The 25,909-nt window shown below is 32.0% G+C and overlaps 1 protein-coding gene across 1 annotated transcript; it reads right to left on the bottom strand.

Annotated features, from left to right (window-relative positions):
• Positions 1-1,315: 1,315 nt before the first annotated feature.
• Positions 1,316-25,333, bottom strand: LOC124355882. Its single transcript, XM_046807037.1, has 10 exons — positions 24,973-25,333; positions 18,624-19,445; positions 18,020-18,239; positions 16,240-16,459; positions 15,803-16,040; positions 13,360-13,527; positions 7,772-8,596; positions 5,976-6,195; positions 2,276-2,495; positions 1,316-1,595 (listed from the first exon to the last, which is right to left on the bottom strand). Exons 2-10 carry the CDS (start codon positions 19,443-19,445, stop codon positions 1,346-1,348), a joined length of 3,183 nt encoding a protein of 1,060 aa, XP_046662993.1. The 5' UTR covers positions 24,973-25,333; the 3' UTR covers positions 1,316-1,345.
• Positions 25,334-25,909: the final 576 nt, after the last annotated feature.

The following is a 25,909-nucleotide window of genomic DNA, read 5'->3' as shown; positions in this document are numbered from 1 at the left end:
CTGCAATTTGAATAATCTTGTACCATTTAATTTAATTACGATGATGCATTAACATGATATATCGTATACGGTACTGATGAGGCTAGCGAATCGTTATCTATAAACTGTTGCCTGAAGCCTGCCGGACACAAAGGAGCCTAGTAACTATCTTGTGTTTAAATTGGGTTTATTGCATTCTATTTACCGATATGGTATCCCAAATTATAATACATCTATTTCAATTTTCATTTTTGTCTATCATTCACTGCACCATAGACGGGGCTGATAGAGGAAGATGTCCTCCTGGGCTGGCCGCCCTCAAGCCTTTTGATCCCAAAATCAATAGGACCCTTATTTGAATGAAGAGGAACCTATTTACCAACTTTCAAGCATCTCGGACCTTTCTACCAAGTAATCATTTATCACATAATCGGGCAGACAGATGGACAGAAAGCTCGAAGGACTATTTTGATCTTCTGCCACAATATTGCGACTATCACAAACATATAAACCAAGATTTAAGTCTCTAGGACATATATTAGTACATGCATAACTTTTAGCATTTAAATACAATATTCAATAATATTATGGTACAATTATTAATATTGTAATTAATTGTTTGATATATTAAAATTTAAATTTAGATGTGAGTTTTGATCTGATTGCAGGCGTGTCGAAGCTGCAGCAAACTTTTAAGGAATGTATTCGCAGACTGTTTGGGATATAATATATGCACAGTAATAATATAATTCATGTCAAATAATAATGCATATGGTACAGTGTATAGGGTACAGTGATTATCGCAAGATAGCCGAATCAAGCAAAGTTGAGCGTGGCTGCTGCTTGTATGGGTAACCACTTAGCGATCCTGCCCTTACAAACAGCTCGCCTGCCCAGTGCCCAGCCGTGGTTGGTGGTTTGCAAGCCACCTTTAATCCGCTCCGCTGGTTGTGTTAGAGAGAGCTTCTTAGCCTTAACTTCATCTTATAAAATAAGACATTTTAATTTACTTTATATCAAGGGTGGGTGATATATAATTGGGAATAGTACAACAATTTAGTAACATTTATAAAATCCCTAAACGTAAGATCCGAATTCATACTAGTAGTACTCTACTATATTAAATAACAGCAAAATACATTCTATGACATTATCCTTATTAAACATTACGGAAACTAGTTTTTACAAGTACTCTACAAAAATGACATTTTATTTACAATGTTACCTTTTTAGGCTTTCTTTATGATACTGATTATATACTAAAGTCTGAAATTAAGATTAATAGTTCATTTGGAAATGAGTAGTCAAATAAAAAAAAAAAACACGTACTATTATGTAATTATTTTTTTATACCTTTTACCTTTTATCATTTATTATCCGTTATTTTTTTATACAGAAAACTAAGAGAATATAACAAAACCAGAAAAGGCAGGACCAAAACAGCAATAACGTCAAGTAACAAGTACTTGTAGAGCGGCAGATTGACAGAAGCTGGCCGCAAGTGTGGCGCCCCCTGGTGTCTGATGACGTACTCTGTCCAGTACACTGCTGTCTGCAGCGGCGTCATCGGCCGATCCCGAAACTGTTCCGATATTCTCCTCATATTCTCCGTGTAACTACAATAATACGCCTTTTACAGTTAAATAAATTCTAGTTATTATAGTTTGTTTTACGTAAGATCTAAAGGTGTATAATTACTTAATTTTTATCTCGAGTATACGTTTGGTTTTATAAGTATACAAAAGGTAGTCTCCTCTTGTAAAAATATATTAAATATTAGAAATATAAATTTTTCAAGTTTGTTCCAAAGGGATGTAGGATATTTTGTCTAGTTCCATATTCGGAAATTATTTATATATGGTCGCGAGACGGCCAAGATCATGGCAGCGGACAACTACCAATCATTTAATATTCATAGTGCTTCTTGAGAGCCTGATTTCCGAGGGTACTTGCTGTAAAACACAAAACAAAATACACCCCACAATTACGTTAACTTTACAAACGGTACTTCACCCCCACGCACGATACAGTAACCGTCCCTGGTTATCCTAAGGAAAAAGTGATAACCAGATGTGTGTACAAAAATGAGGAAAGAATTTACAAAAAAAAACAACCTAACGTTGTATTTAAATCTCTTTGGGTACGATAATAATACTGCCTAAGTTTAAGTAGATATTTTGTAATATTCGAAAGCTCCAACACTTTTGTACTGGATTCAAATAATGGAAATTTGTTAATCTATAATATTAAGTAATTAAAACTTTAAATTTTTTACTTAACATACTATATGTCTTACCTGGAATCATTGAGAACATTGTTAATAGCTGTACGTATACGTTTTTCTGATAGAGTGTCCCATTCTAGTAAAACGCCAGCCCCCTGGGTAGCGATTGCTTTCACGTTAAGATGCTGATCGGCAAATAATGGTATGCCAATAATAGGTTTGGCGTAGTAAACAGTTTCTATGATACTGCCCATTCCGCCATGGTTTAGAAAAGCTTTCACATTCTTGTGACCTGAAATAGAAAGTATGTTTTATAAGTTTATTGATTGTGAAATATAGGGTTGAACTCATGAAATATGTTTCCATATTTAAAATTGTCCATAATCAAGTCTGACTATGACATCGAATCTGATAAATATTATATTAAATATTGCATTGAACTGTTATAATAGTAAAGTAGTTGAAAATGTTAAGAACTTAGTTTTGTTTGATACTTTATTATAATTTATATTAAAGCAAATATTAATTAATATTTTATTTTTATAAGTATGTTATATTTAACTGCTCTCTACCAAAGAGAATACAGGTGTGAGATGAAGTTCATATTACCAGATATTAAGGCCCCGTGGTAGCCAAAGTGTTACTATTGTGTACTATAGCTAGAGTAGTATTGGTACATACAGTTGTGTACTATAGCTAGAGTAGTCTTTGTATATAGCATTGTGAACTATGGCTAGATTAGTATGGTTATTTGTAACATAAATGATAGTGTAACATTACAAATCGTAAAAAATGTCTCTTTTAAAAATGGACTAATAAGAATAAAATAATTTCTCGTACACTGCAAAATATGTATAATTCAATTCAAATTGTATTAAACATACGTAATAGTGAATTAAAAGACATAGTAAATACTTTTTTTTTTAAATCTAAACAAAACACGTGAGGTTGAGTTGACATTCCACGTTTTGTTACTTTCAAAAATACATTAAAAATTCTTAAACTATTTTTATAATTTTACCTTTAAGTAACTATATTCGAATAAAAATTTACAACATGCCCTTCGGAGCATTCAATAAAATTATTTGGATAAGAATGAATTAGAATTGTGTAAAGGATTTTAGGGTAAATAGAAACTAACTCCGCATGTAAAAAGAAAATCAGAATTTATAATAGCCCTATTTAAAAATATTATGACTTGGTAATATTTTGCAATATCTTATTTCACTTAAAAACATCGTAGTCAAATATTTCAAGGTTAATGTTGAGATAAATATTTATTTCCGTTATAAACATTTTTCTAGTTTTTATATTCTACTTTCCCAGTTACTTTTCAAAATGCATTTATATTTTAGGTGATGCATTATTATTGTATTTAACGCATTATGCAAACATTAGCATATATCCGTGGCTTCGCCAGCAATTTCTGTACAACATTCCGTGTATTTGATTAAATAGCTCCCACGATTCCAGAATCACTTAAACTGTTGTGAACCAATGCGGAAGAACTTCAAAGTAGAAGTTCTTAACTTTCTTAGTGATATTACTTATGATGTAATAAGTTAAAGTTTTATGATATTTTGAAATGGAATCAGTCATCAGTTACCCATCATCAATCAGTAGTAATCTTTCAGCGTTCGTGGGTAAGAGGATAAGAAGTTAAGAAAACGTTTGGCGCTTTTAAGAACATTTCTTGTTTGAATCAGTTATATTTCCGACACCAAACTGGTTTTACTATATATAATTTTGTAGGAAGAATTCATTCAAAAGAGTAGGGTCTACAGTTTTTAAAATGTTATAAATATAGATCTTATTGAAGATTAAAAATTTAAAACTAAAATCAACATCAATAACACTAACACGTTCAAGTACTTACATTATGATAGTTGTCATCCGTACTACGGTAGATTTCTATGATATTTTTGAAATGAAGTATTTCAGTGTTCAAGGTTAAGAGAAACAGTAATAATAAACGAGTCAATATTATAAACACTAAACATAAATATCACCTGTTATGTAGAATACTTTTAAGTATTGACAAAGAAGTAAAAGTTATAAAGGGGGAATAAAAATGTACATCTTATTATTTAGACTCTTTGGTTGTCTGGATTTTATAATTAACATAACTAATGTACTGTTACAAAAATTTTATTTTATAAATGAAATATTCCTTTTCGGTACGGGCAATTTTTAAATAGGTTTGGCTATGTTGAATTAAATAGTCTATTAGAATGATCTATAACATATTTTATGAACGATATCAAATCAATCATTTGTTATTTCTAACTCTTAAAAAGATTATCGTTTTTTGTGTACCATCTTTTATATTTTGGTATTTATAAATACTACTTTGGACTGAGATGCCTGATACAATTTAAAAGAGTGTCAGTGTAAAAGTGTGTTCTGTATTCTGCCTTGTGTTCCACTTCGTTTAAAGAACTAGGTTGAAAAACCCTAACTATCCGCTGTGCTTTTATTTTCATACATTGGTGCTAAATTTCTTCCCTGTACATGAAGCGGCTTTCGAGATAATGAATGGACAAACCTACTAACCCCGACTTACTAGTAATATCTTCGATTAGTTTAATTCCATAAAAGGAAATTTACCCCTACTTAGCGGGCCACACAGCCTGCTGCCTTTGTTTGTACTCTAGTATTAGTTTTTCGAAAGAGTAAATATTTCTATACCTGATACAGTAAAGTATATGTTCTTGATTCTCAATCCATGTGTGTTATATCATTATATTTACTTGGTTCAGTCTAGGAATTATATCAGTATATATATACCTAATCAGTATCGTGTATGTTATCAGTGTACAATGGACACTAAAGTTTTTTGGTGTATTGCTTTGTGATTCCACTTGCTATAATCACAAACGCACTGTCCTCGCTAATTTTCTAACATTCTAGTCACGGAGCGAATGATTTGTTTTAACACATGCTAACGCCCAGTCCCTCCGTTTTTGTTCCTTCAGCTACTGTAGTAAGTATGCCGTACCCCAATGTCTAAGGAAACCGAATTAATAACTAAATGTACACATTCACAATTCTGTTCACTAAGTAAGATCCAGAATAAACTGCCTTCAACTGTCCACTGCTGCCACTATAATGAAACTTAGATAATAATATTAGTTATTACTATATGCATCACACAACGACGTTGTTATTAATTCATCCAAACAACAATAAATAAGACATTGCGTGTCCGTGACCATATCAGCTGTCAAAAATATTTCCTATATTTAGAGTAAATTTATTTTCCTTAAATTAATTTTAAAATCATTTGTGGGTGGTAATTCTGAATAATAATATGCCTATATCCGATTCCTATATCTAAGTTATGCTGTCAGTAGCTACCCGCGGCTTTGCACGCAATTTCGTAGGCTTCACGCGTGTGGTCACTTTTGATTCGAATGAATTATATTTCCGTTGGGTTTGTCTTGTTGCCAAAGAGACCAAGAAAATCTCAGGAAGTAAATTTATGGCAGTTGTAATTTACTCCGGTCTTAGTATTTTATATTTCATAGTTGATTTTGCCTTGTTTCCTGGTCAAGAAAATTTGTCTACATACACAGGTCTGAGAAGCCTACTTCTGTAAAAAGACAACTAAGATGGGTTTTACATTCTTTAAGTTTATAGTAAAAGTTTGATAGTAACTTTTTCTTTGATATCTGCATTAGAGTACTGAACAAGCACTGGATACTTAATATTTTGCTACAATCTTCAATTAAAAACACGCTATCTATTATAGTTTGATAAGAATATGTTTTACCAATAATTTCTTTTTGATGTATCCACTTTCTTATCACAACATTTGGAGGAGCCTCTGGCAGATCGTCTTCATATTTTAATATAATTGTCAGAGATACTGTCGAGAAAGCCTGTAAGAACATACTGATCATGTGTCGAGGGAAAGAGGAGATTCGAATCAGTGACCCAAAACTCACCAGAATGACGCCTTGCGATGACTGGTCCAAAATCTGCTGTATGTCCTAGAAAAAGTGGAATCGAGTTACGTATAAGCATTAAAAAGCAGGATGTATACTTATATTACGTATTGTTTCGCTTTAAATAGCTTGTCATTGCTGTTAATAGCAGGGGTTATTCAAGAGCTTGGTTTTAGTTCGATTATGTTTATTAGCCCAAGACCACTTTTTATAATCTATGAGTGTTTACCATAGATCTAGTCTATCTCAGACCATGGCAACGTATGCCGGGATTTGTAACGAATTCGTGCAGTTAAGGTAACAAACACTGGAATTACCTACGCGCGCAGGATCTCATTTGTTGGTAAATCATGACGCCTCTCTTAGTTTTATGACAAGTGATCTCATTTTATATATTAAACTCGTTTTATAGTACTAGTAATTTGATTTGCCAAACTTTGTAAATTAATTTAAATTACTATAAAATATTTTCTTATAAATAGTGAAGAATAAAAAAATATACATACACACATATATATATATATATATATATATATATATATATATTTATACTTTCATTAAATTGTGTAAGTGGCAATAGCCTAATTTAATTTAACGTTGAAAACCGTATCATTTGTTTTATTTTATTTGTTATTTAATTTTGAAAATTTTAAAATAATACATAAAAATACACGTAAGCATAGCTAAGCAAATCTGTTCTGATCAATTGCAATCAATTTGTAGCTCTCGAAGGAGACTGAAACGCATAGCACAATGTTTGGTTTGCATGTGCATATATCCAACAATATCATCCTTCCATGATTTTGAAGGAGGGAAGGCTTTCACGATGTCCCCCCCATATGTATCTGGCTTACTTAAAATCAATATGAAATTCATACGCAATAAAGAAAATATTGTTGCAATGTTTTTGGATTTTTGCGTGGATTTTGTTTAAACATCAACCTTAAATAAGTGTTGTTACACAATTAAGTAACATAATAGTTGGTTATACATAAATTTTAATTAGAAAATCAGAATAACCGAGAATGCAACAAAAAAATTCCGCATAGTTTAAAAGTGCAATAAATGAAAAGTTAAATACCCAATTTTATTTATTGAATTAGTAGAATAGTTTTGCAGAAAGTAAAATTGTCCTTCATCCCAAAGAACAAAAAAATTACTGTCTCTCTTATTTTTCCTAGAGATCCTTTTTCTCTCTCAGATTCCCCACAGCCAGAGGTATGAGTACTTGGATTTGAGTTAGCACAGGATTTAAGAGATAGCGCAGATTCAAATCCTCTGTGCTCCTAGCATTTGTTATCAGTACAGACAATTTTCATTATTGTGCTAGATAAGATTCTCTCACAGGTGTGTGGTTCATGGGGATGGGGAAAGCGGCTAAAATTGAGATTAGAATCTTCTTGAAAAATCAGATGTTCCAGATATTCATTTTGATATCCAGGTAATACTTATAATATAGTAGATTAATAATACAATTATAATGTTAGGTACAATAGCACAATTATAATAGTTACCATCGTTCGTAAGCTAAGGGCTTAATATACTTAAGGCTTGAGCAAAACCAATACACGTTATGAGGTTTCTATATCAATATAAAATCATACAGTACTTTTGAAATTACCATGGATAATTGTGAAGATGTCGTTCTCATATGGATGCCACCGACTTCCACCACATTAGACGAGACTGGGCGACTAATACCGAGGGAAAAGTGAGTGTTCACGAATAAAAGAGAAGTATTAACTATTAATTCGCCCAAAGGTGGGTTGAAGTTACTGAAATATTTATTAACTATATTTTGTGATCGAGACATGGCATAATGCTGGTTTACAAATTTTGCAAATGTCAACAGAACAAAGTTATAGATCCTCTGATATAAAGTCATATTTGTGTTTAGATTCGAAAGATAATTTGGTATATAAGCGGGGTTATCAGGGAGTCCTACTCGGTCGGAACCCCATGGCAGAGTATTGCTCGTAACGAAGGATATTAGAGGAGCATTAAATTTACGAGCTAACGGAACAAAACAGTCAGCTGTAAACGTTTCAGATATGACTAAGTCAAATTTGCAATCAGATGCAAGTAGACTCTGGATCTGATGGCTGGCAAGAACATTTTCACACATGCGTAGCTCAAGGTTTGTCATCGAAAATGGCGTTTTGAAAGGGCTTGACATTTCTTGCTTAATCAAATCTAAGCTGAAATTGCTGATCACAGGTCTCCATTTGTGGGATAAGTCAATCTCTGTCATATTCGGTATTGCGGATTTGTGTGGAGAGGACGTGAAGACCGTGAGGTGGTGGCCTCTTGCGGCAAGTTCCTCAAACAGAGGCTCCATGGTAACGCTGTGACTTTTGGTAACGCTGACCTGCATCACCAGGATGCGAGCACTACCAGCACTCCTCGCTAGTAGAAGGCATAATAGCACCAGTTTCAAAGATTCCATCTAGACAGAAAACCAAAGGAAAAGGCATATGACATCTGGTAATATATTTTAATTTTTGTAGTGTATTATATGTTGAATATATTCAACGGTATATAGCATGCATTGCTTAGACATGATTAAATAATGAAGATTATTTCATGTAATGGTTGATTGTGTTATATTAAAAATACAAAATGATGAAATTATGAAATTATATTTGCCAATAATTATAGTACAACGATGTCTCCAAAATCTTATTAAATAACTCGGTATTAACTAATGAGCAGTAAATTCAGATACATCGTGAAACTGCTCCGAAAGTAAAGAGCGTATACAGTAATACTTTGAAAATTTTACATCATGTTAATTAGTTTTTACGAATTTAAAAGACTGAGATCACTCTAAAAAAAGGCAAAATAATTGTTTCTACGATTCTTCTCCAACTTCTTTTATTTGTTGTGTTCCTGTAAACGAGTACGGTATTGAAAGTATAAATGTACCTTACCTCCAGTGTTGGAGATTTACTGAAGGTAAATTATTGATGACAGAAATAATACAAATTACTATAATTTAAAAATAATAATAGTTCCAATACGTCATTATAGGAACTAAGAATACATCCGATTTCCTATTCATCTAACGTATCACGAAACTAATGTATACATAATTAATAGTGTTAGCAACTATCTGTTAAAGGAATTAAATTTAAAATAACTTAGGTGCAGCGTGTTTTATACAAAGAAATGTAATAGAAACAGTGAATAAATAATAGGTTGTTATCGGTTATTTTCATAGTATTTTTAGAATGAAAACGTTTTGGAGACAAGTACAGTAAAAAAATGTTTGAACATTCTAAGAATTTATTCGACCCATTAAATTTATAAATATATCCACTGACAAGTATCTTATACATATAATTCATCGAGAAGTTAGTTAGATTAAAATCTATTTATAGGTGTAGTTGGACGTTTATAGGAAATGTGGAAGAGTGTAAGGTCAAAAATTTTTACAGGAGTTTTGGTAAGAGAGCAGGCCTAAATTGGCACATGTAGGAAACCAAAGCTACACCTCAATGGTATATTTATAATTCCTTAAAAAGCTAAAAGAGGCCATCACTCACTCACTAACTCACTGACAGAATATTTTCTACATCAAGAATCAAAAATCTTTATTAGCTAATAAATAATTTTTACAAATTACAATAGGCTTCGTCAGAGTTAATTTCTTGAATATATATTATGTACTAGAACAATATTAATAATTTAAAATAAATATCTTAAATTTTTACAAGACATGTACTCTTCAATTACATGAGATACGTTACAACTGTGTCAAACTATTATTTGGTAACAATCTAATTAAAGCAGGTAACCTATTAAATAATTTCAATTGTTGGTATTGGTAACTTTTCATTATTTTACTTAATCTAATACTTCGTGCAGCTAGGTCTTGGTAGTTGCTTGTTTGATAATTATTTAGTAAACTGTGAGTATTAAAATTATTGATATTTCCCCCCTTGAAATTAACTCATACTCAGGCTATTAATTTAGTTTGTTAATCAGATACGGTTTATGTAAATAAGCTGACAAATCGTATAAAACTTGCCCCAGAACTCTTACCTCCAATATTTTGGGAGTATAGTTTGAAAAAGCAAAAATTGTTACAGTCAAAAACACACTTTTTTGCGTTTGGACTACGATAAATCCGTTAAATTTCCTATAAATAGAGAAAAGTTTTCAATAAAGTTTGTAGTGAATTTTATTCTACAAAATTATGATAAAGTTAATAAAAACGGAATAGACTTCTTTAACATAAAGCTCGCTTTACATAAAACACATCTAATTATTATACTCAATTAAACTGTATACCTCGCCAGCAAAGCAATTCCGAACCAATGTTTATATGACATTTATTCATTATTTTGATGAGAGGAAAAGCTTGTGTAGTATGGCAGATTCCTCTTATAACACTGAACGAATTACAATCCTGAAATTATAAGTTTTAAATAATTGTAAACGAAAACAAGTTAGCGAAGCTGTATTGAAGCCCCCAAGGTGGTGTTACACTTTTATACGAATATAACATTTTTAATCCACAACAGGGTTATTACTAATACCTTGTTCATCTTGTGAACTTCATTTTCATCTGCTGCCATCTATTGACAAATTGTAGGATATATTTGTTTACGAATTATAATTCGGTTTCTATTACTTGACTATTATGCTTTGAACAGTTACGAAAATTGTTTTAAATACTGAAATAGTTTACTGTAACCTGTTTAAGTTGTTAGAATATAAGTTTTACGTGATAAGAGAATATATCAAATATGTCTTGACTATGGTTTGTCGTAACGAATATAGGCTTATATATTACCGACCAGTACTCATTTAAATGACTGAAATAAAATTCAGTTAATAATGGTTAATACTTTAAATGGATTTTCAAATTAATAAAGTACTCCGAATTAGTGAGAGGTTTTAGTTAATTATGTCTGTTACCGTATCGCGTAATGACTGTAACCATTATTCTGCTTGATAATATCCTCGTGCAAGCCAGTGGGCCTTGAGGACGGCCAGAACAAAGCTTAAAATGGGACTTACCTTACCTTTATAAAAAAGGATCCTGCCTTCACAATGAATGGAATGTAATTAGGAATACAGACATATATGCCAGAAGATGAGATTTGTTGGTGATGGGATGTGATTAACTGCACGCATGCCAGTTTTACTCTGATATATAACAAAAATATAATAGAATTCCGAAGAAACAAATCCTCTAAAAACTATGCTATATATCATCCTTAAATCCATCATCCATTATCATCCATACCATCTTAAGAAACTCTGACAGTCAATGGTCAACAAAGTCAAGAGCCTTATTTATTTACCTAAAAAGGGAGTCAACTTATGCTCATTTTGAATTTATGGGGGCCACAACTTTTCAAAGAAATACAGATACAGCAATAATTTTAGGACTGTGACGAAACCCAAATTGAGATGAACATTTTATATTATTGATTTTAAGACACAATTACAGTACAGTAAAAAGCTAAATTAAAATACTGTAATACAATAATACCCATTAGGTTCAACATTGTATTCATGTGCAATTTTCTCAAACATTTTTGGAACAAAATTGAATAAAGATTATTAGTTTGAAGTTATCAAGATTAAATTTATATATTTTTAAAATTGGAATTAGGAATAACTCAAATCATATTCTTTGACAAGTGAACAAACCAACTAAAAACCCCATTGTAATACTCTTGTTTGGAAGAGTGAATGTATTTAGAAATTAAATAACTTGCTGTTGTTAAAGGAAATTGAATTCAATATATTAATTTGTAACGGAAAATGTACAAAGTTAGTGTAAGACTAGCCTGTTTGTTGGGAAAAGAGGATTTATACTTTAAGGTACTAGAGTTTTTGTCGATAAAGTAATTCACTAGATCTTTTTTGGAGATCGTGTATACTATCCTGTTAAGTTTCAATTCACCCACCTCAATGTTAGATAACGAAGGTGATAGTTTTTAACTGTTTATAGTTTTTTAGGTCGCCCTCACAGGATTCCGATTGGCAACAATGGAGTCCCTGGCAGGGTCAGATTTTGCTTAAGTTTACTTAGTTTTTTGCTTTTTAAATTTTTATCGTTAGTTTACTGTAAGAATAAAAGTAATATCATCGTAAGAAATGTCAGTAATCGGTTTCTTAATACAAGTTCAATAACAATACAAAATTCGATGTTGATTGGTTGAAAAAAGGATACGAACACACAAAAATGAATAACACAATCACTTGTCTGACGAAACATCTTGATTGATATGATACGGCAGCTGTTAAGCATTATGGGATGTAGTTGACGTGTACTAGAACATGGCCCCAAAACTGTTTGTAGAAAGGTCGTAGGATTTACTTTACTATATAAAATTATTTTTTTACAAGTTTGTCACTCATAAACATTAAAACATAAACGGACTGTAAATAACCCACATCGTCCTCTTAGAAGACGATTTTTGTCGCTATGTATAGCCCTATCGTCCTAAAAGGGTACAGACCATTCCGAAGAAATTATAGTCAAAGTAGCAATTATATAAATGTTAAAATTTAAATACAGCAACCAGTTCGTCAACATTTTACGCATGACGAATCAAAATTTCATCAAGCAATTCACCTTTTGAAGTTGGTGGCTTTATTCATGATAAAAATGTACTTTTTGGTATCGGATAGTGATTGTCTTCAGAGGCTCTTAGTAAACAGCCAGTTGTAATGGACATTTTAATGCATCATAAATTTTATCACAAATTAGTTTTTTTATTATTATATAGACATGACTGTTTACATAGTTAATTTAAAAAACCTGCCTAAAAGGTTACTTTCGTATATTAGTAGTTGCGTGGCATGATACTCTGGATAGTAAAATATCAGTTATTAAAGTTGAATCTTCTTAATAACTAACTCTAACGGACTGAAAGGTTGAATTCAGAATAAAAATATTCGGATGAAATGCCTATGGCCTTATTTATTTTAAACATCAAACTGTCCCAAATTTAAAATTGGGGATTCAAGATGGTTTCCAAAACTAAGATCTAGCCAAAGTAAAAGTAACTTATATTTAATGGACATGTACTAAACTAAACATGAGTGATAGCTCTAACTCACTAAATCATTAATCATTTTCATATATTTATGTCACACTGTATAGTAGTTGACACTGTTAAATCATAAGAATATTAGACAGAACCGATTTGAAGCAGAGAACATTAAATAAATTACGGATTGCCATACCTGTATCTTGTTCTTAGTGAGCGCAGACAGTAGAGTGCAAACTGTTTCACTGCTACAAAGGTAAGTACTATTGTAGTTATCACCGAGCGCAATAATTATAACTACAGCAATGCTAATAAAGCAAACCCTTGGTATCGAGGAGTTAATGACTTCTTTGGCCGAATCACATCATTAAGTGGGAAAGGCTGATTCGATGTGAATGTTAACTTTAGCTCCAGTTCACCTTCCTCTTACTTGCAGTATCTGAAATCTGATGCTGTTGCAGACTTGACTCCTGGAATCTGGAGTCATGTTCGTTTGAAGGGATCCAAAAATAATTGGGTGACGAATAACCCCGCATCGTTTCGACATCAGAGACACCCAAACTACAAAAGTATGTATTGCGTCATACTTCAGTATTTAGACGTTTTGTAAACAGTTTGTGGTAAAACACACAGCACTGTATTGTATGACCTCGAGTGATTATTTTAATTAATATGTATCTCTAGGTTTATCCTTGAATCACGTCTGAATATAATTATGATAAATAATAATAGCTATTCATTAACATGTGTAAATAATGTGAATAGCTAATGGACTTCAATGGTTTAATTAGAATGAATACCTAATGTATGTTATATTATGTAATATAATTCATATGTAGGTTGATAAATAAATATTCACGTATAGGAAATTGAGCAGTATTTAAAAGCTAACGAGGTTGTTAAAGGAAAAGAAAGACGCCTTGAACTCACTGTCATTGTTGTAGTACATCATTATTTGATGTTTAATTTAAAAGTAAAATTCTAATGAAAATAAAAATTATAAATTTTAATACGAATTAAAATAAAAAAGTGTAAATATCTTGAACTTTAAATCTTCCAAGTGTATTTCCCTTAAAACTGTTGTAATCCCATAAGATATCTTTACTCGGGTGTTGCACAGCAAACATACACAGTTAGAAAAGTGATAACTAAGTTCAATCAGGTTTCTAGAAAACATATTATACTTTTAATACACTTTTCTCAAGAACTAAGTACAGACACTGAAGTTAGTACAAATAGTTTTTTACCCACTACAAGTAAAACCTGCTATAATTTACGCTTTAACTTCAGAACAGAAGAAAATCATATAGAGAAAACGTATTTTCACTTCTATAATGATAATCATTAAAAAGTTGACCAAACTATACTTTGTCTGAATAATGACTTCATCAGATTCTACATAAACACTATTCTTTCTGAGCGTTCCGCACTGAGAAACTATATCATACTTTAGGATGCCATCCCACTGCCCTTAAATGTTTAAACATCAACTTCTGTAATATTAATATCTACTCAACCAAATATCTTGGAATTTTGCTTATACGTGAGAATCTATTTCTCTTCTCCCCACTGCCTGAATAATTCTAGATAGGAAGATGTGGTTTATATATAACTCTACTGCATATAAAAAGTTATAATTCAAAATGTACATGGTTTTATTATTTTTAGGTATACTGAAACAATAAAATAAAATCTTAATAATTTTTGTGCTATTCTCAAAAATATTGTAATGAATATTTAGAACCATTATGCTGACCTATTATCAAAGGGATGTATTAGCACCTTTATGGAACCTAATACTCAAAATAAGGTATAAGGAGCGTTTTTAAACAAGATATTAAATGACACATACCGATTCTGATGCACAAATAACCACACAATGATTTGAATTTAAATATAAATATTTACTGAAGGAAACAGATTCAAAATTGTTCCTATCTATGATTAGTCTGTATTATTTATGTATTTCATATAACGGTTCTTTGTTCCTCATAGGCAAGATAAGGCATTATTACAAAACAGTATAAACACATATTCGTACATTCTGAAATGCTGTGAGATACGAACCGTTTTGTAAATTGAGTTGTTAGTGGTTGGAGGGATTCTAGTAATTCCAAGAGAATTTTTTTTATTATTTAGTTATACTAGAAATTTGTTATACTAACTTTAATTCTTCACATAATGTGGCTGTGGTGGGCAGAGTTGATGCAATGCGAATGTTGAGTAAGTTAGGTTTTTAACGTCTTTGTTACCGACATGTTTTTGGATCTTTTCAAACAGACATGGACTCATCAGGAGTCTGGTATTGGCAGTGTCAGATTTCAGAGGCTGCACTAAGCGGAAGTTGAAATGGAATATAGTATGTTATTTTTATTTCATGAGTAGAATGTGTTGCTATTGTTTATTTCTACCTTGATATAACGCAGTCATAATTTAAAAAGAATACATGCTAATGAATGAATTTTAACTTATTAGATTCAAATTATTTTAACTCCTTCATTTTTATAATTTTTGTCGCTAAGTAATCTATTTCCATTATAAAATTCTAAAGTCAAATCCAAATAAATATAAATATTTGACCGCTCTATCTCATTTCTGATTTAACATTACTTTTTTTTAAACATTACCGAATATTGTTAACGCATTTTCCTAAAGATTAGTTTCGCGAACCAGTAAAAAATAAGAAAAGGCGTAAGTAAGACGATGATGACATCAAGGAGAAGGTACTGGTAGAGTGGCAGACTGACAGAGGCCGGCCGCAAGTGTGGCGCTCCCTGGTGTCTGATGACGTACTCTGTCCAGTACACTGCCGTCTGCAGCGGCGTCATCGGTCGGTCTCGGAACTGCTGTGACAGCCTTCTCATGTTCTCTGTGTACCTGATCAAATTAAATATTTATTTAAAAATTTTATAAAGTTTTTTCATTTAAATTTTAAATCTTTAAATTTTACAATGAATTTACAATATTTAAAATTTTGGAAATGGTTGGTTACATTTACAGCTGTTGAGATTAAGGAACTCTATAAATAATTGTCATAACTTAAATTATTGTTATGTTCTATTATAAAAATCCTTACTTGTTATAATTTAAGACAGTATGAATCGCAGATATTACAGCTTCTTCTGATATATTATCCAAACTGAGCATAACGCCAGCTCCACGTTCAACTATTGCTTTTATGTTAAAATACTGGTCGGCGAATATAGGAATCCCAATAAGAGGTTTACCAAAGTGAACTGCCTCTATAGTACTTGCTGATCCTCCATGAGTTATAAGTGCCTTAACATTTTCGTGTTCTGAAAATAAATACCAGATAAATATAGACACTTCCAACATAATATCACGTATGAATGTACATACCTATTGTTACAGTTGGTTTCTTTGTTTCTAGCAAATGTGTTTAGTTACACTTCCACTGCTTCCACTATTTAAAAGCAAAATACGACACATGAACCAGACGTTAGGAATGTTTTCAGAGAATGTATGGTGATCCACAGTCCACAGTACGTTGAGTTCAGGGGTTGATGGTCAATTGGAAAGAGGACGTTGGATTTTTTCACCATCTAGTTACAAAGGATTTATAAGTATAACTTATGAAACCAAAACTTTAGTTGAAATGCCGATCTTTAAATATATTACTATAAGTATTATTTACAATAAGAAAATATTCACAAATTATAGCAGTAATATTATGCTGCCCGGGAAGGTCACTTGGAGTACGGAAAGCACGAGTTATTTATGTTTTCAATAAATAATTAATGGTAGGAAATCACCAGTTAATCAGCAAAAGATATTTTATGTTTATGATAATGTTGAAGTATAATTAAATGTGCTATGAGTTCATCAGTATTTTTAAAAGAAAAGTATGGGCATTAACTGATTTATTGGTATACTATGTTTCGAGAACATGAAGAAATGGAAACATATCGGTGGCCATTGTCAGAATCCAGTAAACTTTACTGTTTCCGTGTGATTATTATACCCAGCGCTTTACTTTCAGCACTATTTGACTAAGACAAGTAATACATGTATTATATTTTATTAAGATATATTTTAATATATACTTATTTTATTAATATTCAGTATGTTCCAGTTTTATTAATACTGACGGGATCTTGAAAACTATAACAAACAAAACTACAATAAAATAGACAAAGTTATGCGTAATAACTAGACCAGCAAATTAATGTGGTCAGGTTGATTTTTGGTTGCGCCGTTCACTCGCTGAGCTCAAAAAGCTTTTTTTGGTTAAAATCGTCAAACAGTCATAGCTCTCCTATTATTACCGACACTGAAATGTTTTTTTACTTGAAAACTGCATGAAAAATCTTCTAGTGTTTAAATAAGATAACGAACAAAGTTTCAAGACCAGCAGCAGTTGTTATAGATTTAGAACCAATATTTTTTAAATGTGATGGCTCATTTTTTACTTAATAAAAAGAAATGAAATTTTCAATTAATTCGAAAATACCACATATGTTATACTTTCATCGGGGTTTACATAAAATCCATAAACACCCATCTTTGCATGATTGTGTGAAGGGAACACTGACTGCAACTAGCCCGTAGCCCGAAACTTGTCTCAAAGTAAAAAATAAAAGGCATATAGACTAATGGTGTGAGTATTAAAAATATTAAATTAATATTGTTGTGTTTGATGGCCGGTCTCATTGAAGAATTAAGTAGATTAACTGTGTAATTGAAAAAGGTGCCTTAAGGGCAAATTATGTAAAAATTACTTGCATTATTATACTATTTAATTAGCATTATATAAATCTGAACCATTTCATAAGGCTAAATAATATTGATATACAATTTTATAAATTTGAATCGACTTCAAGCACAGCATTCATTACCAATAATCTCCCGTTGAGGTAGCCATTTCCTTATCACTACGTTTGATGGAACTTCTGGAAGGTTAGATTCATACTTGAAGATGACTGTTTGGGGAAATGAAGAAAACGCCTTCAAGAAGATACGGATCACGTGATCAGGGATGGAGGATACTTGGACCAGCGAACCGAAACTCACCATAATTACACCTTGTGGTGACTGGTCTAGAATTCTCTGCAGGTCCTGCAATACAAATATACATTTTCAGAATATAAGAGTAGTACTAAATAAAACTAGACGAAAAAGAGTTGGTTTAGAGTAGCATGTGAAATAAAAAAAACAAAAAATAATATATTAATAATTTAATGTAATCTATGACATTCCTAATTATTTAATTGTAATTTATTTCGTTATTGATTTGTGGCCTTTAATAATAAAATTCGTTACATTAAATTGGCAAGTTACACTTTTTAGTCATAAAGAAATTAAATAGTGTATGCACAGAAATCGTAAAAAATGTATACACAAGAATTTATTATTTTAAATTTATTTTATTTAAAGAAATGATTATCAGTATGCAATGATTTTATGGCTTAATGTAAGCGATTAACATGATCACTGTAATACCTTTGGCAATTTCTTTGATGGTTTACTTGTATGAATGCCTCCAATCTCAATAACGTTGGGGGGAAATGGACGACTTTGACCTAGAGAAATATGGCTATTCACGAACAGAAGTGAAGTGTTTAGAATAAGTTTGTGAAGTTGTGGAGTTGAGTAGCCGTAGTGTTCGGTGATCAAGGTTTGTGATTTGGGAATTGCATAGTATTTGTGAACCAACTTGGCAAACACCTGAACAACAAAATTGTTTATTCTCTGATATAAACTCATATTTGGAGAGAGGTCTAAGAGATAATTTGGAATGTAAGAGGGGTTGTCTGGAAGACCAGTCCGTTCAGAGAGCCACGGCAGAACACTACTAGTGACAAAGGAGATTAGAGGTGCGTTAAATTTATAAGCGAAGGGGACAAAACAATCTGCAGAAAACGTTTCAGTCATGACTAAGTCAAAATGTTCAGTGGATTCGAAAACTTGCTTGACATTCTCGTCTGGCAGGACGTGTTTACACACATTGAACTCGATGTCCATCATAAATATCGAAGTTTTGAAGGGATTCGACATAGTGCTCTTGATTAGACCAATGCTAAAATTGCTGACAGTGCGTGGCCACCTGTGAGACACATCGATTTCTCGTAAGTTTGGTATTGGTGATTTGTGTGGAAAACAAGTAAAGACGGTGAGCTGGTGGCCTCTGGCGGCAAGTTCCTCAAACAGAGGCTCCATGACAACAGTGTGGCTCTTTGCACCACTCACTTGGAATACCAAAATGCGCGCGCTGTCAACATTCCACACAGCGAGGCATAATGCCATCAAGTACAGGCACCACATCTAAACAGAAAAAACAATATTATGAGTATATAGGCATATTATTTTAGGTTATTGTTATTCAATGTGACATATTTAATCTGAACATTTGATATTTGGATTGTGATCATAATATACTTACCAATAAATGTAAAATATAGGTTAATTTTGATAAAAACAAGCGGAAGTAATATATAAAGTATAATTTTTGATAATAGGCTTTAAAAATTATTTTATATTAGAGCAGAGCATAAAATCAACAGTGGAAATGTTCGTCTAGCTCTAGTAACAAGATGTGTTTTCAATCGGAATAACAGCTATTTTATTCACTTAGCTCTAAAGAATTAATTTTCTCTCTTATAAACCTAGAAACTTTGTTACACATAAACGTATCGTATACCAAATCAACCTAAATGTAAAGGTTTTTGTTTCCTACTACATACTGTCATGTTTTTGTAACTTAATTATATACTTAATTGTATATGCTTCTGCGTATCAATGGGGCCGAATACATCCATAACCCCGTGTACTCTCTAAACATGGTTCAAGTTACCGCGTTGATACGGTAGAGTAAAAGAAAGGTAGTCGCTTCTACTCGAGCTATCTTCAAATTCACAAGTTACCTAGGGTAAGAGGTACAATAATTGTTGTCAGGGGTACAGAAGTTGGCATCTTTTTACTCTATTCACTATAATAAGAGTACTTCATACTTTGGACGAAACATATAGTTCTCGATATTCCGAGATGGGTGCAGCACATGTTCTTTCAGTGGAAGTCAACACGTGCCTTTTCTGTTATATGCTATTTAAAAATCTCTACAAGATAAGCATTTCACTTCTCTTTCCTTATTAGTTTGTTAAGAAACATGATTTACAAGATCCTCTTATACAACAGTTATAGTAATTTTTACATCTCATATTAATTTTACCTGAGATATGAACTTAATGGATAGACTTTAGGTTATGTTTGGCAATATAACCTTAAAAACGTCCATCATAAAGGGGGTGTCAATAAATAAACCATGTAAGTGGTCATGTTATAGTAGTTGTCACTTGTGTGCCAATAACTGTACCCCTCTGAAAATAGAGTGTTTTAGTTGTTGGCATGTTTAGGGTTTTATTTCTAATATATAATTATATATTAACTAATTTAAAACTAATGTATTTAACTGAATATATGCAACTTTTCAGCATTAAAAAATTGTTTAGCTGAATATATATTTTTTTCCTATAGGTTTATGGTCATTTTTATAATTGAATTACAATTAGTGTGAATCATTTTAAGAAACTTACTTTAAAAACTATATAAGTACAATAAATTGATATAATTCAGACCAGTTACTTCACCTTTCAGGATTCCACATAAAACCTTACTGACTCAGTTGTTGGCAAAAGGATGGCAATGACTGAAACATGCTTTAATGTGTTTTTATTTTTGTCAGCTTCAATATTTTCTTTCTTGTGCCTCATAAAGTCTCTTACTGTGTTCCCTAAATTTTATTATACTTTAAAAACTGATTAAATTTTTTGTCTTTTGTTTCGGAAATGTTAACTTAAAACCGATCCAAAAGTTTGTTATTTAATATTCCAGCTCAAAGTAGACTCTTCCTGAGAAGGTCCAATGCAGTACGTGAAAAATAAAAACAATAAGACACGGCGTGTATCCGGTTATAAACAACATATAAAGCCTTTAACAGTCTTCTCCAGATTGTTCCCATTGTCATCACATCTGTCATACTTAATAATCGTTACAAAAATCTTAAATAGATTGGGCACCCTTTTAATTATATATGCTTCTGTGTATCAATGGGGCAGAATACATCCATAACCCCGTGTACTCTCTAAACATGGTTCAAGTTACCGCGTTGATACGGTAGAGTAAAAGAAAGGTAGTCGCTTCTACTCGAGCTATCTTCAAATTCACAAGTTACCTACTACAGAAGGCGTCTACTAAATATGGATTTGAAACATAATTTTCGAAAGATATACAACATTACAAGAAAGGAAAGCTATAAAATGAACAACTATATTCTCAGCGTTTGAAATCAAGTTATTGCTTCTTTTATCAGAGAAATATGTCTGTGTTTATCTTTTTCTTTTTTTAGAAGTGAAAAGTGATTTAAACAATAAAGTAATCATGAAAATAACCTATTTTACATAAAAATACGACACAGACAAAAACTCATGGAGAATTTGGCATGATGAAAGACGAAAAACCAAGTTCAAGAGTAAGCTCGTTATCAACCTGACGTATACTGCTTGAGTAAATGGATCTGAGAAGTTACAATTAACTAGCAATGAAGTCGCAATATATGACCCCATCTGTCTGTGTTTTTGTTACGGTATATTCTGTGCAAAAATTGGGTTATAGGCATTGATTGAAAACCCATTCCCTTCCGTCTTCTACTCATTATTTCATACCCATACGTTCGTGACTTTCAGCAGAAAACCCCGCTTCGGCCAAAATATAAATGTAATTTTCATCATTTTAAATACAATGTAAGTTTGTTACCTCCAGTATGGTTATAAGCAGGATAGTAGTATGCCTTAAACAATCCATGTTGTCCGTTATTATGTTTTGGAAAATAGCATCTAAAACATGCCCATCCCATCATATCAGATGTGAAAATGGCGCAAAGTAAATGACCCGCCTTACCTGATGTCTGAGAAGTTCAATAAGCGTGTTCATAGGTAATGAACATTGTCATTGATAGATTGCCATACCCAAACTTAATTCTGTTTTACAGGTATAATTTCTGTTAGGTGTATAATTTGGGTACTCGCCCAGGCCCCTTAGAGGGGATGTAGCAAAATTCTGGATAAGCTGAATTCGGGGATAAGCGGATTTCAGGGATAAACGGAATTCGAGGATAAGCGGAATTCGGGTACAGGTATAGTCTCTTCCTTATATTAGGGATTCTGGAAGTTTAAAGTAGACCTATTTTATAGATTTTTCCTTGTTAAACCAAAGTTTTAACTCTAAGGACGTTTAGTGGCTAAACCGTTAGTGATAGGAGAAAAACGACTGGACCTTTCTTGTCAGAAATTTAATTTGATGTTTTAATTTAACCTCGTATTTCAGCTACGACTTCTAATTTACTCGGTACAGAGCTTGGAAAAAAGACTGAACTGGTCAGATCTAGAGAATTTGTTAGAGTAATTACCAATGAAAACGGACCAGCTTTCATACATTTTCTGGAACTTGTCATGGATAATGAGATTTCTTCCAGGCATTGCCGTAGTTAGTAATAGACCTTCGGAGAATACCGATTTACGACCATAATCTTGTTATACTCTCCAATGTCGTAGTATACGTTCGTAGCCTTAAAGTTGTTGGCATTTAATTAATTAGAGTATTTAGTTAATTCGTTCAGAATGTACAGCATCCTTTTTGTAGAGTATGCAATTTCCTACAAAAAAGTATTTGAATATAAATTTAGCTTATTTACCAATATAGAATATCAAAGTTTTGCGTTGCTTAAAACTAGATATCTAGGTATTCTCTCTCTCTCTCTCTCTCTCTCTCTCTCTCTCTCCTCTCTCTCTCTCTCTCTTCTCTCTCTCTCTCTCTCTCTCTCTCTCTCACCACACACACACACACACATAGTTGTTTTAAATCCCTGAGATTAGTGCTTATTTCGTGAAAGGTACACTCAATTTAAATATAGATTAATACACATTGAAGCGCTTTATAGGTTTTCGATATTTAATTTGCGGGAAAACAATTTTGAACCTTGCATGCATTAAGTCATAAAATCATCATAGAATGGGTTTAATTTTAAAGATATGTTCGATACGAATCAAGAATATTTTCCGTTTTCCTTCTAAAGTGTATACTTGTTTTGAACGATCGGAAAATATATTGCAAGGAACTGACAAAAACGATGGATGCTCGTTCCCAATACAAAAATCCTAAAAAATACTTGTTTAAGTCAACAGCCTCAAGTACCCATCAACGAATTATACTACTGGAAATCCATAACCTGCATGCCGTGTTTTCTACTCTCATACAGCTGTGCGATGCGGGTGTATCCACGGACTCGCAGGCGTTCAATGTGTGTGGCGATTAATGGGACTAAGGGCATCCGCCTTTTCATGTAGAAACACGAATCATCGTTTAACGCCGGATTTTGCATTGTTGGCTACTCTTCGTGTTCTTTACGTCAAGACGTCTGCTCTGAGCAACTCAAGAAGTTTTCTTACATTAAAAGCGCCAGTTTGGAACACAATTCTACAGGGTTTTCTCTCGGGTTGCTGGTAAGTAATCTTAAAAACAAAGATAAAAGTAAAGATAAACAGACTTTTTCAGACAAAGTTAACAACATTTTACAGTTAAAGTGAAGAGTTTGCACTTACACTCTACTTTTATTCATCAAAGGCTTATAGATTTTTGAGGGCTTCCATTACCAAACACTGCCACAATAAGGAAATGGATCTCATAATTAAATTGTAGCCCAGGGTTTTTGGAAGAAACATTTATACATTTTAATCGTCATGTAAAAGAACAAAATTACTTAAGAAATGTAAGTTTAGTATTCTATATAATGCGTATTAGGAAAAAGAGAGTATATGACGAGCAGTTGGGGAAAAACGTATGATATGTAAATCTTGGAGGATTTAAAGTATATATTGAAAAGAAAAACAGCAAAAACTGTAGTTTTTCAAATTTTTTCAATGAGAGGCCATTTTTGATGTGTTACAGAAAATGTTTTAAAAATTTAAACTTCATCAATTTTACTGTTGCAACTAATTAGTGACTATCCTGAAACTGAGTGCAGTGGACATGAATGTTCAAAGTGTGACCTTTCACGAAATAAGCACTAATCTCAGGGTTTTTAAACATTTAGGTAGTTAATTCCCTGAAGCGCCATTTTTTAAAACTTCATACCGTTAATTGTGATATTTGTGCTATTTTGGATCCCCCTACATGTTAAAATTTGCACGAAATGCTCTAACAGACATGAAAATTATGGAGTCTGAGTCAGGCAGGATTTGTTTTAAATATATAAAACTTAACAACTCCTACAGAAAAACTCGGTTTAAAAATGAATAACAAACTATCAGACAAACATGGTAGTTGTTTCAAGTAATGGCTATTTCACTGGAAGCAACAAGTTATTTTTTTATTAAACCAGTGTCTTAACTATTGTTTGTAATAATGTCTTACTTCATTGCAAAACAGTAAACGTTTTACATAAAAAGAATTCAACTTAGAGATAAGGCAAAAATCTTCCAAAATAGTTTCATACATTTGCCAGCATAAATGTTTTAACGTTAAAAATGATTACCAAAATTGTACGAATAAGTAAATTGCAAACACACTAATATTTCATACCGTTATCAACCTTTTAGGAATATTAAACAAGTTGTATTGTTTTATGTTTCAAAAATTTAATATAACTTAATCAGTATAAGTAAGTTAAGAATTAATATTAGTTAATGGAAAAATGAAATACCCTGATTTACTAAGATTTTTACAAAACGTACAATAACGCTTAAGCTAAATATTATAAGGAAAATGTAAGTAATTGGTCAAGAACAAAACTACTCACTCGTATTGTAGTGTGTCTTTATGGATCTGAATGACTTTTCAAATAGATCGTGTGTTCTTGTTGAAAACAATCACACTTGGGGTTATCACTAGGTCATCATAATCACACACACAATAAGCACGAACTGCATTAAAACATAGCTCCAGAAAGCCAAATTGGAATGGTTCTTAAATTGAATTGGCTAATTAGTTTACTCTAAGTTGTTGGTACTTATTAGACAGCGTATAGGTTATCATCATTACACGAGAATAAGCGCGAACGAAATGCGATAAATTTGAATCCTAGCTCGACAAAGCCAATTTGAATTAAATTTTAGTTTTTAATTTGCTAATTACATTATTATATATTGTTGATATTAATAAGACATTGTATGATAATTGTTCCCGATGTTCAAAACTTGTTTTGCTTCTTTTATGTAAATAAGAACAATCATAATACGTTTTAGATAACGCTACTTTACAAATGTTTTAATAATCCAATAAAACAAAATTATATATTTGGAGAACACTTACTTTTAATTTAATTAAACTTATATATTGTTAAGCCTACCAGAGTTACCAAAACTTTCCTAAAGGGTACACCAACCAGTGCTTGACATCCACCCAGTCTTTGACAGTTAGAATTTTAATGTCTGCCACACGTCACACATATTATATATCCTTGTAATTTCAGTGAAATAAAAACTTCAAACTAGAAGAATTCTTACATTAAAAAAGTAAGTTTTTTAATCCTAATCCATCCCACATTCTACATGTAAAATACAGTGTTAAATACACAAGTAGATTACCCATGAAATAAACTTCATCTTGGTATGCTACATTTGCAAAATAAATTAACAATACAGAAGTAACCTCACTGTCAACCACTAGGTTTGGCCATGTGCTTAAAACCTAGTCTTTGACATCTGTGTACAAAGAGCAGACCTACCCAATTCCAG

The sequence above is a fragment of the Homalodisca vitripennis genome, chromosome 2 (genome assembly GCF_021130785.1).
Source record: "Homalodisca vitripennis isolate AUS2020 chromosome 2, UT_GWSS_2.1, whole genome shotgun sequence".
NCBI lineage: Eukaryota > Metazoa > Arthropoda > Insecta > Hemiptera > Cicadellidae > Homalodisca > Homalodisca vitripennis.
The sequence above is the reverse complement of the archived record's forward strand: the minus strand, read 5'-3'. Positions and strand labels throughout refer to the sequence as shown.